General features: G+C 38.9%; 1 protein-coding gene across 3 annotated transcripts in view; it reads left to right on the top strand.

Annotated features, from left to right (window-relative positions):
* The window catches only part of LOC150084348 (cell adhesion molecule Dscam1-like), a 118,324-nt gene that overhangs the window by 10,213 nt on the left and 88,518 nt on the right, over window positions 1-19,593 (top strand). For 2 of the 3 annotated variants that reach the window (XM_090375183.1, XM_090375181.1), the window contains exons 1-3: window positions 634-731; window positions 11,999-12,283; window positions 17,871-17,990. In XM_090375183.1, coding sequence (XP_090231309.1) covers window positions 650-731; window positions 11,999-12,283; window positions 17,871-17,990 — 487 coding nt within the window. In that variant the 5' untranslated portion in view covers window positions 634-649. Of the gene's footprint in view, window positions 1-633; window positions 732-11,998; window positions 12,284-17,870; window positions 17,991-19,593 lie in introns of those variants that run through there. The other variant, XM_090375182.1, reaches the window with a different exon arrangement.

The raw sequence follows: 19,593 nt of genomic DNA, 5'->3' as shown, positions 1-19,593 counted from the left end.
AATTTTACTTGGTAAAATTTAATTTACCAAGGCAACTACAGCCATAAAGCGCCAGTATACAAAAACCGAGTTTCTGGGAGAAAACCATGCAGCCCTCTCCTTCGACTTGGTAACATCAGGGCTGGCGTTTGTGGCGCCTGAGGCAAATCCTTGTAAAAGCGCCTAATTCATATCGGATGCATATACAATATATGCAGTAGTGCATCTAGCAGCGTCTATTTTAGGCGGCGCCTGTGGCAAATTCCTCACACTGCACCCCTAGCGCCGGCCCTGTCCGCAATGTGTAAACAAGTCCAGAAAAGTTGTTCCCATTCAAAAGCTATAAACTTCGGCCAGCGAACTTTCTTAACTTCAATCAGCCCAAAAAATAAAAGTAATCAAACGTGGAGTAGATTGCTGTATTTCTTTTGATGGGAAGTGTTTTTCATTTGTGGTGGTCAATTTTAGTGATTTCCAAGCAATATGACGTGTCCAGAAGTGCTCTGAACTTAGGTTTGTTGATTATTGATCGGTCGATTGATTATTTATTTATTGATTGATTATTATTGAAATATGTTTTTTCTATTTGCTTTGAAATATTTACTATTATACTTTTCTGCAGACGCGTAAATTCTAGTCAAACGTGGAGTAGATTGCTGTATTTCTTTTGATGGGAAGTGTTCTTCATTTGTGGTGGTCAATTTTAGTGATTTCCAAGCAATATGACGTGTCCGCAAGTGCTCTGAACTTAGGTTTGTTGATTATTGATTGGTCGATTGATTATTTATTTATTGATTGATTATTATTGAAATATTTTTTTTTCTATTTGCTTTGAAATACTTACTATTATACTTTTCTGCAGACGCGTAAATTCTGTGGGTCTATCGTCCTGTTTTATGGAGTTCTTTGATTATAAATCTTACATTAGCAATATAATTTTAGCGGGATCAGTAGTTTTTACTGTAGGTATGCACTATAATCATTCCGATAGCAAAATTTTGGAGTTTTGATTAAACTTTATTGTCTATTTGTAATTTATTGTTTATTTGTGTGTTTATTATTCTATATATTATAAACTGCAGTGCAGTGTAAAATTTAATTTACCAAGACAACCACAGCCATAAAGTGTAGGTTAGTTTTAAAGTGAATCATCGTATTATAATATTGACACATGTATTCTTAAATTCATTGCTTTTCCTTCCTTTATGACAGTAACGCTTGCAGAATTGCATATGTCGATCTTGTAGTAGTAGTAGTGGAGGCAATGTGATGCAAAAAAGCAACTTATGTAGCATTAGCCAAAAAAAAAAAAAAAAAAAAAATCACACATTCATTCCCTCTAAACGTTTGTCCAGTTCTCCTTGAATTTATTTCAGCTATCAACTTTCACAACTACAGATGGAAGTTTGTTCCAGCAATAAACTACCCGCTGGCTAAAGGCAAATTTCCGAACATCTAATCTACAATTGTCCTTCCTCAATTTGAATTTATGCCCCCTCAGGTTCGCAATCTGACCAAGAGAAAGAATCCCATCAGAAGTGAGCCTGTTCAACCCATTCAGGGCCTTATACACCTCAATCAGATCACCTCGCAGGTGCCTAGTCTCCAAACGCCGCAATTTTCAGAACTTAAGCCTTTCTTGGTAAGACCAAGAAAGTAAGACCCTTTCTTAAAGTAAGACGCTTTCTTGGTAAGACTCTTTCGTTCCCCTCACCAACCTTGTTGCCAATCTCTGTACTCGTTCTAGCAACTCTACATCCTTCCTAAAATGAAGTCTCCAGACCTGTACGCAGTACTCAAAGTGTGGCCTGACCATTGCCTTATACAAAGGGATAATCACCTCCTTTTCCCTACTAGCAAAATTCCTGTATATCATTGACAATACCCCATGATCTGCTCTGCTACCTGTCTGCACTGCTCAGAAAACTTCGTATCTAACTGCACAATTACTCCCAGGTCTTTTCACTCTCTACCACCCTGAGTGTAGTACCACGCAGTTGGTACGTTTCTCTGGGATTACTTCTACCCATATGCAGTCCTTGCATTTGTCAATGTTAAACTTCAGTTGCCACTTCTCAGCCCACCTGCCTAACTTGTCAGCCACCTTCCTGAATTGCCTGCAACAGCCGAGGTTTGTATGGTTTCCATTTCTGTTCTCTAAAACAGTAAGAACATTCGATTGACAGAACGCTGTTCTGAAGAATACTGCCTTGGGGGGGCTCTTCAGGAGATCAGAAGGCTACTCTGACTGCTTGGACGTTTTCGGCGTTGCTTAACATTCTTTTCCTCCCAAAACTCTTTTAAGCGTCATTCAAACTTATCATGGTGACAAGTTATATTGTCACATATGTTGGCATTTTTGTCTCACATTGACATTCTCATGTGTGATGAATTTCTCTAACATTTTCATACTTCCAGGGCACCATTTCAAAATATGTTCTTTTGCTCAAATATCAGTTGGGTATTCTCCACGTTGCCTAGTCATTGTTTTAACAATCAATGAAATGTTCAGTTGCATGTCTGAGCTACAAAAATGCAAACCTTTTTATATAAATTAATCATGACGTACATAGTAAGATGCATAGAATTCTGAATCACCTTTATATAAAAAGAAAAACTTTTTTGTTGTTTTTTCTCTGTAACATAAAGAATTAGAAATAGGAAATCTCCTATTTTGTTGGAAAAATTATAAGCTTTTGTTTTTTTTGGAGACAAGAGCACACTCGAAAATTTGCTCTCGTCTCCAAGCATTAATGTATTCCTCTGCTTACCATATTCCCATTTCGCCGCAGTTACCATAATCTTTTGAAAAGGGCGTTCAGAGCGTCATTGAGTCGCTGTCGTCATCTAATGCACATATCTCAGCCATCAATCACTCTCTGTTTTGTTAAATGTACGACCTGCTGCTTTACAACGAAATCCTATACTTTTCTTTAATGTTATTTTGTTCAGTTCTGCAGAAAATGTTAGCTAGAAAAGACAGAAGAATATCAGAGGTAGCTGGATGGAAACGTTGTCCTTGCTAATGTTTCTTTCTTTTTATGTAATTTATGCTCATATGTCACTAAAGCCGTTCTCAAGGATATTAAAGTGACTGCCATTTTATTATTATTTTTTATTTTTTTTCCAGCTATATTCAGGTTTTAAAGAAAGTGCAATAAAGGCAGCCTTTCTTTTCATACTTTTCTTTCAGGATTCACTTGGTCTGTTCAAAGTAAATATAAAATCAATTATTGCCATCCAATAAAGTAATGGCAATACTCCGGTACAGCCAGGCTAGAGGGGATTACCTAATTTCAGTGATAATAATAGAATATAAAATTTGTGGTAACACATTCTTAAGTTTTGAAAGGAGGATCAACTCTATCAGTATCTTAAAAAAGCTTGCCTATTTAATGTTTTGTTTAATATATGACGGGTAATTTAATGAGATGTTAAAAAAATAGTTATAAACCAGTGGCCATTCGTTGTATGAGACCTCAGCTGTTGCAATATGATTTTTGAAACTTTCGTTTTAAAAAATCATTACCTATAATTGTTATAGGTAATATTCTTAAATCTAAAATTAACTATATTCACAAAAAATGCTGTAATCACTTCTGCACTTATCTTGTCCATTCTGCGTAACAAAACATTGTATATCTAAAAGGTTTTTTTTTAAAGATTACTGCATGCGTTTCTTTCTGATATTAGATAAGAAAAAAATAATTGGCTGTTCAAGGTCATTCACTAGGCCTACCCACAACATATTTACACTCTGAAGTGAGCAGAGTTATGTCTGTGCGTAACCGTGAGCAGCCTATTGTGGTTCTTCTTCTTACTATAACCAAAGATGAAGTCCGAAAACTTCTGTTCCTGGAAAAATAACGGAGTCACTGAGCAAAGAAGCACTACAGGATCAACTAGACAAGACTGCAGTAGTAATTCAGACACAGCATGGGTTTGTTAAGGGGAAGTCTTGTCTGACCAATTTGATTGGATGCTGTGATGTGGTTACAAGGGAACTGGATGCAAAAAATAATTGGTCAGACATATACTTGGATTTCAGGAAAGCTTTTGATACTGTTGCACACGGAAGACTACTGTACAAATTGGAGCGGTATGGCATTAATAACAAGTTGCTACAATGGATAAAGGATGGTTGAGTGGGAGAAGACAGAGAGTGGTAATTAATGGACACTGCTCTTCGTGGACTAATGTTATTATTGGAGTTCTCGAGGATTCGGTGTTGGGCCCATTGTTGTTTTGCGTATTTATCAACGATATTGATGAAGGTACCAGGCTTAATGTCCAAGTTTGCAGATGATACAAAGGTTGGCATGGTTGTTAATGACAGTAATGACAGTATGCAACTGCAACAGGATTTAGAAAAGTTGGGCAGATGGGCTGAGAAATGGCGACTGAAGTTTTAACATTGGCAAATGCAAAGTACTGTATATGGGTAGAAGTAATCCCAGAGAAACGTACCAACTGTGTGGTACTACACTTAGGGTGGTAGAGAATGAAAAAGACCTGGGAGTAATTGTGCTGTCAGATATGAAGTTTTTTGAGCAGTGCAGACGGGCTGCCAGAGCAGGTCATGGGATGTTGTCAATGATATACAGGAATTTTGCTAGTAGGGAGATGGAGGTGTTTATTCCTTTGTATAAGGCAATGGTCAGGCCACGCCTTCAGTACTGGGTATAGGTCTGGAGGCCTCATTTTAGGAAGGATGTAAAGTTGCTAGAACGCGTACAGAGAAAGGCAACAAGATTGGTGAGGGGAACGAAGGGGTGCTCTTATCAAGATAGGCTAAAGTTCTGCAAACTGCAGCGTCTATAGACTAGGCAACTGCGAAGTGATCTGATTGAGGTGATAAGGCCTTAATTGGGTTAAGCAGACTCAGTGCTGATGAGATTCTTCCTCTTGCTCAGATTACGAACCTGAGGGGGCATAAATTGAAATTGACGAATTTGAATTTGAATTTATTGGACAAATAGATGCGATGCTCGGAAATTTGCCTTTACCCAGCAAGTGGTTGATTGCTGAAACAAACTTCCATCTGTCGGTGTGGAAGTTGATAACTTAAATAAATTCAAGGAAGAACTGGACAAACTGTTAGAACGGATGGTCGTGTGAAATGGGATTTGATTTTTTTTTTTTTTTTTGGCTGATGTTGTACAAGCTTGCTTTCTTGTATTAAATGCCTCTACCAATGCTGATGATAATGCTAACTTCAATGGAATTTATTTATTTAACTTATTTCTAATAACAAAATATGGGTATGGAGATATTAGTTTATAACACTACTGCTTGCAACCATGTTACAGGCTTCGAGAAGCAATCTTTTTTTTTTTTTTGTATTAAATGAAGTTTTGTATATACTTATAATTTATTTTAATTGCTCTTTACGCTACTGTAATCTGTTATTAATCAACATTATTTATACCCATAAAAAGTACAACAGTACAAAAGTACAACACACCGACATGCTCATGCAGTAATGTCATTTTGCGATCTCGCGATGTTGGTTTGACTGCCAACCTACTATTTAAAAATTTACGTTCTACTGAACATAGGACTCCACCGAGTGAGGACCTAGGTTTAATGGTATTTCCATGCTCGTGCAGGAGTCAGGGCATAGCATCATATCGATTCAGTTGGATTGGGTTGCAGGACATTTGCAACTCCGTATTTCAGTGAATGTTTTTTTTTTTTTTTTTTTGTATGCTTTCGACTTCAGGTAGTGAAAAGCATACACTGCACGATTGTATAGGAACTGATATTGATTTAATCTTCACACATCAGAAACTTCTGCTATTATTGTTGTTAAGAGTTTAGAGTTTCAAATTTGACTTCCCCGCAAAAAACTAAAAGGAGCTTCTAAGAGGTTCCTTTTTAGGGAAGAGGGAAATAAAATGTAAATTTTATTTCATTCTGTGTATTTTCTTTACCCTCTTAATGTTATTAAAATTTACTTACATTTTATTTCCCTCTTCCTTAAAAGGAACCTCTTAGAACATAATCCCGACTCCGAGAACGTACGTTGATCTAACACCTGCTTCCCGAAAAAGCTCCTTTAGGTCCAAAGCGAATCGTAATGTCGGTTAAGCGCTTTAGTTTATGATTTCCAAGCATGTTCCTGCAAATTCCATTTATTTATATGTTCACAATTTCTTGAGTGGTGTTTAAATCTTAACCAAGTTTTTCAACTATTCATTGCTTCTTTTCTCTTTTATGCAAAAACAAACGAAATTTTGTACATTGGATGCTCCGTTATTTTAATAGCCTCTTGTGCGGTATTGATAAAGCTGGTTGCCACGACAACGAAATACACGATAGCTATGGCTGCATGAACGAATAGCGTGCTCATAACATCACTCTGTTACTAGTATCTGCTTACTGTATTAAGAAATGCCTAAAAAATAATTGGCAGTGTAAGTTATTTCTTATGAATTTATTAAATGCATTATTGATGTAGTTAAGTCAAGCCTCAAACTATAAAAGCTTGAAAGATATATAAAAGTCATTTTGTATGTCAGGCATAGACTCTTTCTGTATGCAGTACAGTACTGAGAATTTCTGTATACAGAAATCAAAAAAATAAAATAAATAAATAAAATAAATAATAATAATAATAAAAAAAAAAATTAAGTGACTCAGTGTCTGTCTTATGCAGAAGAGAATTGGCAGAATAACCTATTCCCCGTGGCCTCCTGTTATATATTATTATTATTATTATTATTATTATTATTATTATTATTGATGCTCTTATATTATTTCTCCCTGATTGGGGGTTCCACCTCATGACGGGTATTGCTACCAAGTACACAGGGTGGTTGTTGTTATGTTTTATGTTACTGTTGGTCGAGGAACTCTCTGACTATCCTACAGGTGTTCAGGATTGCGACTTTCTGGAGTTCCTTGTAGGTGTTCGCTGGGAGACCTATTGCTGCTAGGCTGTTGTGTACTGTCTTTGGCTCCAACCTGTAGTTGACACGATGATCGGGATGGTCGTTACTTGTTGCATATGCCACATCTCTTTGATCTCTTGTCTTAGGTTCGTATACTTCCTGATTTTTCCCCCATGGGTTTTCTGCAGGTTGCCAGTGTTGGGTACTGCTATGCCAATCAGATAGGTAGCCTTTTCCTTCTTGTCCACAAGGGTTATGTCCAGTCTGTTGTGGGGGATTGTCCTATCCCTTATTATGGCGCGGTCCCAGTACAGCTTGTGTGTTGGGATCTCTAGGACTGCCTGGGGTTCGTACTTGTAGTATGGTATACTTTCTTCGATCAACTGGTATTTCCTTGCTAGCTTCTGATCCTGGCTACCTGGTCGTGTCTATGAGTGTACTCAGTCTGGGTGATCACCTTGCATCCCGCGGTGATGTGTTGGATGGTTTCTGAGGCCAGGCGGCATCGTCGACATGTGTCACTAACACTCCGGGCTCCTTGGCGATGTATTTTCTATAGTTCCTGGTGTTGATTACCTGGTCTTGGATGGCGAGCATGAATCCTTCAGTCTAGGGGAAGAGCGTCCCGCTCGTGAGCCATGCATTGGAAGCAATTTTATCTATGTGACCCTGATGGAGATCATTGTAGTGTCTGCCATGGCGTGTCTTCTCTGCCCATCTTTCTATCTTCGCTTGTACCTCCTGATTGGAGGGGGGGACTCCTCGCTTTGGTTGAGTGGAGTATACCGCTTGTCTATCTTCCTTATGGCCTGGTGGAGTGCTGCTGTGTGTTTGTGGAAGTAATCCTTCAGGTTAACTATCACTGTCTTCTGTTGCTCAATGAGGTCTATCAGGCCCCTTCGTCCTTCTTCCCGGGCAATTGTCAGTCTCTCCACAGCAGCTCTCAGGTGGTGTTGGCGGCTCTTGGTCATCATTGTCCTTGTCTTTTCCATGATATCCTCCAGCTCGGTGTTAGTCCAATCTATGACCCCGAAGGAGTATGTTAGCACTGGGACTGCATAGGTGTTTATGGCTTTAACTGTGTTCCCTCCATTCAGTTTTGCTTTCAGCAGGCTTCTGAGTCTCATATGGTATTTTTCGGTCAGGCAGGCCTTAATTTCCTTGTGCTGTAACTGCTGAGCCTGCATTATCCCCAAGTATTTGTAGGCCTCTCCCTCTGCCGTGGCTTCGATCTCTTTACCACTCTGCAGCTGGTAGTTTCGATTGACTAATTTTCCCTGACGCAATCCGTGGGTCTTGCATTTGTCTAGACGAAATTTCACCCTAATATCCTTGCTGAATTCTTCGGTGATCTGGAATAGTTGCTGAAGGTGCTTCTCGGTTCCCGCGTAGAGCTTCATGTCATCCATATACATTAGGTGGGCGAAGGTGTACAGGTTCTTCCTTCCTTCTTTGAGGTTATATCCGTACTTGCTACTGTTGAGCATGGTAGATAGCGGGGTAAGTGCTAGACAGAACCACAATGGGGCTCAGGGCATTGCCCTGAAAGATTCCTCTCCTGATGGGGATTGGCTTCTCTGCGACAACATCCATTATTGGAGGTGGACCTGTTTAGCTTCGGCATATGTCCAGTGGTAGTTCTCGCGAGTGACGCTAGATGGTGCTACAATCTACCTTAGCCGCCACTCCGACCTTGGGGTAGGTTGGTCCCTTGGAGCAACTTTCACGATGTTTATTTATTTTATTAATTTTTTATTAATATTAATTTATTTATTATTATCATTGTAATTTATTACTATATTATTATACCGGTTTCCCAGCGAACTTATTATTACTATTATTATTATCCATATGGTGCAAGGAAGCCTGAGGCTTATGTTGCACCAGGCAAAAAAAAAAAAAAAAAAAATTTCTGAATTACCTAGAGAGAGAGAAAAGTAGAAGGGAATCACCAAGAAAGAGAAGAAAGATGATATCCAGCTCAGGACCCTGGGTGTGCCAAGCCCGTACTCACCAGAAGTGAGCCCCCGGGTCACTTCTGGAATAATTTTATTTTATTTCTTTTATTTTATTTTTATTTATTTTTATTTTTATTTTTATTTTTATTTATAAAATTATTTTATTTTTATTTACTTTATTTTATTTTATTTTATTTTATTATATTTCTGGAATAATTTTGTTTTTATTTTAAATTTTAAACCTTTTTCTGAGATGATTTTATTAGTAATTAAGTTTGCGTGCCAATATATATAAAAGTATTTTGATCGTATATCTGTAATTATTTTTCGTACATAAGAATAAAAATAATAATGATTGTTTCTTTTCTTTTATTTATTTTTTTGCTCGTTTGTAATACGACAAACCGTAGCGGTTTGTGGTATTACAAACGCGCGCGCGCGCACGCACAACAAGAACAACAACAGTCTTCATCTTTACGAAAAAAGTTGCATTTAATTGATAATGATTTCGCTTTTTCTTACCACTCAGTTAAATATTTTAAAAAATTAAAGTGCGCTAAACTCGATACTATGTATTCTAAAAAAATACAATAGCTGTTGATTTTTTAGGCGCGTTTGCATATGAACGAAGCGCCTGTTGTCTTCATCATATCCATCGGTCAGTACGTGACTACTGACAGCGGACAGATTTTCATAAAATTGTATATTTACATATATCATATATATTTACATATTGTATATATCAAGCAATTCCAAAGTTAATTAAAATTGGACAAACATAAATTAGGCTTCGATTTCAATCGGTTGGAGTGTTTGCTGGACGAAAAACTGATTTTTCGAAAATAAAACCATGCACTCCTTTCTAAGATCGATTAACTCGGCCATGTTCTGAGAAGAACGGAGAGATGATAATTATAACCACTGTACTAACTGCGAGGGCTAACTAATAACATATAAATGGACTTATTTGTAAAGCATAATCTTGTTTGAAGAGGATTATACTCCACAAAAAAATTAAAAAACGAGTCACAGAAATCGGCTCTCGTGTTTGTTACTATTGCCAAGAGACTGCTAGATTTGGAATTTTCTACTTGAAAAATTTCACATCTATTTGAACAATCCTCTACGTTGATGATTTCATAATTCAGGTTATTGAAAAATACGTTTTCTAGATTGTACAGGAATTTGCAACAGTACCCTCTGAAAACGTGTAATGTTTTCTGCCGTTTATTCCCACTTTTATCATGGATCCTTTATAACTAGTGGTTTTAAGCTTTTTATCGTCACTCGAGGTTTACAAGCAATTAACTCTGAACTTGATTAATACTAGCAGTTTAGTAAAGAACGCGCTGTTGAGTTGTGGACACCATTGCTCACACCATTTTGTCCAGGATATTCCTCCCACTCCGGATTTATGTATTATTTTTTCTCCTCAAACACAATAACTCGGCCAACAGTAACATGTGCAGTTCGCAGACAATACACACATAACGTCCATTTCATCAGTGGGTGGAGACAAAGAGGAAGAATAAGTGATTCTCAGAGCATACTGAACTCATATAGATCACAAGTGAATCCTCGTGGTTGCAATCACCGTCCTTCCCCACCTTGTAGAAGAACAGTGATTGCTTGGGTTTAAATCTGGTAAAGACGTGACAAATTTTTAATGGCTTTTTTCCACATCGTGGGCGAGTTGGTCAGTCTCATGCGTGGGTAACAGACTTCAACTCTCCTCCCGCACCGGAAACGCAGGTTTTTCATCAAGCATAACTGGCAAACAGACTATAATCCATGCAGTTTACAGACAGCAGTACACTCTGACGCCTTATAACATTAGTTGTTTTGGCACAAAAACAAACAAAATAACATCCGAGAAATGAAAGGAGATAGAGTTCTCTGCATGGCGAATTCATCTTTAACTTGGTTTGGTTTGCAAGCTGCAGCTAACAGAACTCATATTATTTTGTGGGAGGGGAGCATACAAAACAAATTTTCAAGTGGGTGCACTCATAATTCTATTGTTATGGATACACAGGGTGTCTCAAAAATATTGGTACAAACGTTTAGGGGAGGTAGGTAACATCTAAAAGAATGTGAATCGCATAGAACCTATAACCGGAAACGTCACGGGAAAGTAGTAGCAGAGGCACAAGAAGCAGAAATGACACAAGACAGGAATTAGTGGCAAACATTTATTTGACATAATATTAACAATGGAGTACGAGATGGATGCATTTCATGATGTTACAACAGATGCTCGAAGGTTCCACCATGAGACGCGATGCATGCGTGACAGCGACGCAGCATGGATTGGCGGACACAGTCGAACACGCTTGGAGTTTCTTTGACAGTAGCAGCAGCGCAGACGAGTCTCGCCAGGAGATCCATTTCCGTCTCCACAGGCGATTCATACACGATAGATTTGAGGGCTCCCCACAGAAAGAAATCAAGGCTCGATAAATCAGGTGAGCGTGGGGGACAGGCAACGGGTCCACCACGGCCAATCCATCGACGCCCAAAACGCCTGTTCAAATGGTCACGAACACACCTTCCATAATGGGCAGGCGCCCGTCATGTTGAAACCAAATGTTGCGTCTCACATTTGCTGGAACATCGTCAAGTAACCCTGGTAGAACTTGTTCAAGAAAGATCCGATATTTAGCGGAGTTCATGCGGGATGGTAACAGGTATGGGCCGACTAAGCAGTCACCGACCATACCTGCCCACACATTTCTTGCGAAGCGATGTTTGCCGTATGGAGGCGCACACCGTGTGGACCCTCTGCTAATCCATACACTAGGTGCATGTCTGCCAGCTCACAGTTCGTATATCGATGCATGCTTTTCGTGCGGCGACTACTGCTTGAATGAGTAAACCAGAAATTTTCCCTCCCGCGAACTGATAAACAGCGCCGTGTACCGACTTACGGTGACGTTTCCGGTTATGGGTTCCTATGCGATTCACATTCCTTTAAATATTACCTACCTCCCCTAAACGTTTGTACCAATATTTTTGAGACACCATGTATATGTTCTGCTGTGTAATTTCACTCTAATTAATTTTTGAAGTTGTTAACTTTATTAATGTAATCCTGTAATTAGCAAATTAATCCCTTTTTATATATTATGTTTATAGGACTAAAAAGCATAAAATGAATTTTGCTTTCAGATGCACCGTTGTTAAAAACGTTGATCATACCACCGGATTTAGCACTGAATGAAAATGCGGATGTCATTTGTACTCTAAAGAGAGGTACACCACCTGTTAGTTTTAAGTGGTTCTTCAATGGAAGAGAGTTGACAGATTCCGCCAACGGAAAAATTACGTCATATGATCAGAGGTCATCAGTTTATGTTATTGATCATGTCAGAGCTAGTAATGTTGGCAACTACACCTGCGAAGTAAGAAATGCCTTTGGTTCTGATAGTTCTTCTGGGCAGCTGCTTGTCGAAGGTAAGTATCTCTTTTTATGCAAATCAGAGTGCAAAACGTAACAAACTCCATTTTAATTAATGTTATAATTTTATTTTAGTTCATGTCGTAACTTTCAAGCTGCTGCTGCAGTCAGCATGACTAAAATATGATGTTCAAAATCCTAACTGACATTATTATATCGTAAAATCTAAAATTTAAATTGGCTCTTTAACTATAACTTGATTTTTGATTACAGATAAATCGCGAGTGAGTTTATTAATATATGTTTACACTATTTACTGTCATTCACTTGCCTAATACTAAAATTTCCAGATTACAAGTCTCTTATAACTTTGGTAAAATAAATGCTTCCGTAATTCTAATTGACATTTACTTATTGTAAACCTATATTTAAAATTTACAAGTTTCTTTTCAAGTGTAACTTGATTTTAATACATTGTGTAATATATCATAAGTTTGACATTATTTTACCTATTATAATTCATGGTTTTATTCATATTTATTATGACTGCGCTATTATATAATTATGTAATATACGGTATAAAACAGAATGCAAATCGTTATCGGCCAGTTGTCTGTTATGTGTATTAAAAAAATAATACTGTATGAAACTTTCCATAACGTAAAAACCCGTGAATACTTAAAATTCTAATTTTCTCCACCATAAAATGACGAGGAAAAATGTTTGGTGAAAATTAGGGGGTCGTTCACTGATTAGGCAAAAGCTTTGATCTCCACTTCCCGTTATAGCATAACGAATTTTTCGCGCAACCATCCCCACATTGCGACTTTTGATTCGCTTCCCCAATCCTCTTAAGCATTTGAGTGCAGTTACACTTTTTATATAAGATATAAGTATAATCTTATAACTACCCCTTACAGGCTAGTTACCGTTTAAAATCATCAAGCGTTGTAGTGGGAGGTAGAGCCACGTGAAGACTGGATGCAAACTAGAAAAGGATTCTGTTCTCCCACCACAAGAAATGTTCCAGTATTATTATATTCGTTTTGTCTTTACGGTGCAGCTGCGCAAGTGCCTTGAGCTCAGGGAGGTGAAAAAATAAAAAGTAGAAAGTTACATAAATTACTTTACAAAGGGGCCCAAGGTCGTGAGGATGCGCCACACTACACGAAATGGTTCACGTTGATTCTTTTCAGTTTGTTGCAGGTTAGGTCGCTTCCATCATAATGCGACCTTTATAGAAGTTATTCACTATCTTAACAACATAGACTAAAGTTGCATATTTTTTTCACACTTAAAATGCAATGTATGGCACTATATTTAATGGTGCATTTTCAGTGTTGTGGCTTAAGGTTTTTTTGGTTTTGTGAGGACACAGCGTAATTGAATTTTGAATCTCTTTAGCACTGATCTTCTGTGACTTTCCCGCTTCTGTGGAATTTTTCAGTTTGAAATGAGGCGCAAAAAGCAGGGGGACATAAATACAAACTATTTAGGGGAAACTATTAGACTGGACCAGTGGCGCAGTCAGAAATTGTTTCGGGGGGGAGGAATGCTCGTATGTGCCATACTATAGGTAGCTTTTAAAAATTATATTACATGACAGTACAATTACATGATGTATACAAAGAGTATACGAACGTTGGCAGGAACTTGAATTGCCACTTCTCAGCCCATGTGCCTTATAGGTCTTTTTACAACAGATCTAGAAAAGTTTTCTAACTTTTCTAGATCTGTTGTAAAAAGACCTATAAGGCACATGGGCTGAGAAGTGGCAATTCAAGTTACCGGTAATCATAAAAAAATATTAAGGTATTGCACATGGGTAGCAGTAATCTTAGATTATTATTATTAGCTGTATGGTGCAAGGAAGCCTAAGGCTTATGTTGCACAAGCCAAAAAAAAAAAAAAAAAAAATTCCCGCGTTACCCTGAGAGAGAGAGAGAGAGAGAGAGAGTAGAAGGGACTCACCAAGAAAGAGAAGAATGATGATATCCAGATCAGGACCCTGGGTTTCCCAAGCCCATACTCACCAGATGTGAGCCCCTTGGGTAAATACATATTTAAAAGGTACCACACTCAAGACTGTGGACAATGAAAAACACTTGGGGATAATTGCGCAGTTAGATATGAAGTTCTCTGAGTAGGGTAGATAGCCCGCCAGGGCAACTCATGGGATTTTGTCAATGATATACAGGAACTTTGCCAGTAGAGATAAGGATGTGATTATTGTGTTGTATAAGGTAGTGGTTAGGCCTTATTTTAGGAAGGATGTGGATTTGTTGGAACAAATGAATATTGAGATGGTTGAGGGAACAAAAAGGTGCTCTTACCAGGAAAGGCTTCAGTTCGGCAAATTGCAGCGTCTGGAAACTAGGCATTTGGAGGAAATATGATTGAGATGTTTAAGTCTCTGAATGGATTACGCTCAGTCAATACTGGTGGAATCCTTCCTCTTGCTCAGACCACACACATGAAGGGGCATAAATTCAAATTGCCAAAGGATGGATGTGTGGAAGCCTGCCTTCAACCAGCCAATCTGGTGTTGTAGAAGTGGGTAATTTGAATAAATTCAAGGAAGAACTATGCAAACTATTATAACGGATGGACAGGTGATGCTTGAAGTGCTTTATTTTTTCTTTCTTTCTTTTTTAGCTGATGCTGTATAAGCTTGCTTGCATCGTTTGCCTCTACTTATACTAATAATATAAAGAAAATGTTCTTGGGGTTCCCCATAGCCCCTCTACCTGTTGGTGTGTCTGTGGAAATTTACGTTTGGTTGCGTATTGTAAAGGGTGTTTAGGGTCAAACGGCACCAGGAGTTTCTCCCATCTCCGCGTGATATATATATTGCCTTTTGATACAGAACACTGTAAAGGCCAGAGATTTAAAAGTATATGGGTATTGTTTACGTGTAGTGTTATGTACCATTGTTCCTCTGGCCATTTAGCCGCCAGATCCATGCTGAGGCCTGACTTTGCCCGAACTTCGCCCCGTGGAGGCAGACCAGGTATACCAGTAGTTTAAGATAGTCACTCTGGCAGGTCAACCAAAAAAAAAAAAAAAAAAAAAAAAGCACTTACACGTGGAGTGATCGCGGCACGGATAGCGTTAGAATTTGAGGAGCCGAAAGTTTTGTGGGCGAAGCAATTTGGATGTAGTTAAATTTGGAACTGTAGGGCACATTCGTTGGCATACAGATAGAGTGGGTGGAAGAGGTAGAAATATGGGGACAATAGAGAAGGCGACCCCAGAGAGTCAGTGAGGCAGGCCCATGCCTCACCAGGCGAAAGGAGGGGCCAGCCGGGGGGAGGAGACGGAGCCTGGCTCTGGTCTCTGGGGATAAATTGTATTTCTGTAATCAGGATAGATCGGAGATCTCGTAGAGGAGGCAGTGGTGCATGAGATCATCCCATGTCTCCATTTGTCCACATGAACAGTGTGGGTCGACAGTGAGCCCCAGTGTGGCAAGTTTCTCATTAATTGCACTAAGGCCGGTTAACAGGTATGTGGTCCTCAGGCCTGGGGATTGCCAGGTTGGGGATTTCGAAAAGATTTTGCCTACATCCAGTATAATTTTCTTGGTTATTGTCCCTTTTCCAGAGGTCTCCCATCTCTGCTGCCAAACCTTTTGTAGGTAGGTGGTGAGTCGTCTTTCTTCCGTCAGCCGGTTGTTGGTTATGTCTGTGGTATAGTCTAGAAAAAGTTGTTTTTCCCATTGGACAGGTTTGTCATCGGACGACCTCCAGGTCCAACGGGAGAGCACACGCAAGGACCTGGAGGTCGTGCGTACTGACGATGCGGCACGAGCGTGTGGTAGTGAGCAGCATGGAACGCTGTATCGTGTCCAGCTTCCTTTGGTTGACTGTAGTGGTTGCTTTTCTGTATCAAACTGCAGCAGCGTAGGTGACGGTTGGTATAAATACTACTCTGTAGAATAGGATGAGGGTTCTCCTTTTTAATCTCCAGTCCCTTCTTGTTATTTTTGCGACTAATGAGGTGTAGCTATTCGTCTTCTTTTGTATGTAGAGCAGCTGAGGTTGAAAGGAGAGGTTTTTATCCAGGTATATGCCGATGTTATTGTTATTAGCCATACGGTACAAGGAAGCCTCAGTATTTTAGCTGTGCTACGAGTTTGATCGTTTTATTGTGAATCTTGATTTGTGGTGGTCTGTTCAAGTCGAGATGGCCTTTCAGGAGGATTGATTTGGTCTTGGTAGAGGAGATTGCTAGATGGTGGTGCGTTATCCAGTCCTGCAGGGTGGAGATTGCCCTATTGGCGGAGGCCTCCAATTGGGCGCTGTTATTTGAAGCCAGCATCAGTACCAAATCATCGGTGTAAGCGTGGGTTTTGACGTTGCCGAGGTCCAAGTTGAGGAACTCATCAAGGACTATGCTCCAAAGAAGGGGACCGAGAACGCAGCCCTGTTGGCAGCCTCGATGGACTTGTCGGTTTACTTGGCAGTAGGACGCTCTTATTTTAATGCTACTTTGGGAGAGGTAGTGTTTTATACAACTATATAAATTGCTTGTAGTTTAGCCTCTCTGAGTCTGCCAAGGACGCTTGGCCACCAGAAGGTGCAAACGCCCCGACAAAAACAGTGGATATCATTAGGAAGTATTTTTGGTTGCAAGCCTTGGCAGCGTTGATTATGTTACCGAGGGCATCTGTTGTGTATTTACCCTTTTTGAAGCCGTACTGTTTGTCAGAGGAGAGGCCAGCATTGTTGTAGTGAATATCAATACGTTGTCGTAGGAGGTGTTCCAAAGTTTTGCTTATGACAGAGAGAAGGGCGATGAGACGGTACGAATTTGGACAGTAGTATTGGTGGACCATTGGAATAATTTGCCTCCGTGTCTGGGTGGTCGTGGATTAACGGTGTGCACTTTGATGGACAGCTGAATGGACGCCATTTGGCGGTGCGAAGAGTATGATATATGGTTAGCCTGCTATTATGGCAGGCTAACCATATACTATGTATTGTAACTGAAGCACTGGATATGTTTGTTGCCTCTGGTTGGAGGGATGAATGGACAATGTGGCAAATGCGTGGAAACGAAATTTTCGCACATAAAAATCGTTACTTTTTGCTCTTTTTTGTTATAAATCACAAATTATTACTATTAATTTGTTATTCCCAACTTTTCTGCTTGTATGCACTGAAGAATGAGAAGTGCATTACATATTAAAAGTTCGGTTTCGTTGGTTATAGTACACCCCATTGAAATGAATTTTTAAATTATATTTATTTATTTTTTATTATATACTTACATTTATTTATTGTAGAGCTTCTTGGAATTACCATAAAATTCTTACACTAATTCTTGAATTACCTCTGTATAAAGAGGAAATTTGTGTAGATTTATTTGTTAAAAGAAAAGTGTAACCATGTACGGTATAAAATGTGTTAAAAAGGTTTATGCAGTAAAAATATGTTTGATAGCAACGATGCATTTGAGTCAAAATTTTGATTGATTTATACACTATAATTATTGCTGCATATGTGAGCTTTAATTATAATGTTTTGATTCGTATGAAAATAATATGCATGAGCATATTTTAAGCTTCCTAGAATTTCTTGATAATTGTAAAGGAAAGATTATGCATCTATATTTTTAAAATTTTCTTTTATTACGGGCCAGTTCCTCCAAGTTGGTTACGTGAGCCTACTGATGTGGTGGGTGTGGTTGGAGCAGATATTACTATAGACTGTACTGCTACAGCTTATCCAGCCCCTCAAATTGGGTGGAAAAAACTACAAGGTAAGGGAATTCCTTTGTTGCATTTAATTTAAAATATTATGCAATTTGGGAAATTTTACCACTCTTATTGACTATTAATAACTAATGATCTGACGTATGATCTGAGAAAGCATCGTTTATTTACGGAACTAGAATGCAAAACTGGTTTTACTACGAATAATATGCTTTATGTAACTATCTCGTATTATGAAATAGATCACTAATTTCCTTTGAGATTTGCATCGTAATATCCAGCTATTATCCCTCTTTCTCAGAGGGTAACTAGACTCTTCTTTATTCTTAGTGAACGTGCTGACAGCCCTCCTGGTTAGCGCAGTTGGTATAATAAGCTTCCTTCCAACACCGGATGGAAAAGATCTGAGTTCGAATCCCGTCAATGGTGTGAGGAATTTTTCGGAGTTATGTTTTCGGGTCGGCTTTTCGAGAATTCAAAAAGTAGTCCCGAAAACATAACTCCGACTATTTCAACGAACTGTTTTCATTTGATGATGGACAAATTCTGGGTTTTAAAAGGCGAGCAACAAATGTATTATTTGTGTAAAAATGTATATCTAATAAATTGAAAACATACTGTACTATAATTAATTTATATCTTTCTAACCCTAAGCACGTGCTCTTAATTTGAGCTTAGGATTTTTCACTCGGCGTATAAGTCGCACTTAAAATTTTAAGCTACTTTTTTTTTTTTTTTTTTTTCAAAGCCGACTTATACGCTCTGGAATATATGGTATCTCTTGGAATGGCTGTTCGCCATAACAGCGCGTCAGAGCTGATAGTATAGGGTAGAGATTTCACTTCAGAGTCATAAGTCTTTATTACGCTCCAGTGAATTCGAGAAAGGCTCTGGAATTGTCAAATTGCTTCGCGAACAAGGTTAACAACTCATTGACAATAATCGGTGGATTACTTGTCCAAGTTTCACGATTCATACATGAAGGTAACGATTCACTCAATTACGTGTATTTGTTGGTTGGTGCCCTCTATCGTGCAATTAAAAATCAGTTTCGGGGAAAAAATTAAGCCCTCCCTAAACCAATTAATTGAGCCATGGCATTTACAGTCGGAAGTTCATCCCATATCGACGGGAATGGAACCTTCACCTTTTCCACACGCCCCTTGACGTGGGCACGAATCAGAGACGATGCTGGTTTCCCCAGATGAGCATTACTCGTATTCAACGATTACAGCCTAAGTTCCAGGGCTAACTCCATAGAAATCTGGCGTGTTTGATGTGCGCAGCAACATTTGTAAAGGAAGGGGATCTTGCTTACTCCAAATTTGGATAATTTGTTTCAAAGGCCATTTAAAAATCTTCGCCCAACACGCTTAGACATCAACAACGAGCCAACCAGAGGTGGACGCAGCCGTGACCCTATCCTCAGCTTTGGCAGCTGTATCTCAATCAGAAACGTTCTAGTTGAATCTCAATCAGAAACGTTCTTTATATGTGATAACGTCACAATTTTGGCAACTCTGCAATCGCAATCGGTAAATACTCGTAATATTGTGTAATAGAAAGTTTGTAGTCTCCCCAGATTTCCTCAATCCCACTAACCAGGAAGCAGCAACAATCATACCTTGGCATACTCTTGAAAATTGAGAA

Source organism: Mastigoproctus giganteus, chromosome 6 (genome assembly GCF_048544385.1).
Source record: "Mastigoproctus giganteus isolate SK-2022 chromosome 6, ASM4854438v1, whole genome shotgun sequence".
NCBI lineage: Eukaryota > Metazoa > Arthropoda > Arachnida > Uropygi > Thelyphonidae > Mastigoproctus > Mastigoproctus giganteus.
The sequence above is the reverse complement of the archived record's forward strand: the minus strand, read 5'-3'. Positions and strand labels throughout refer to the sequence as shown.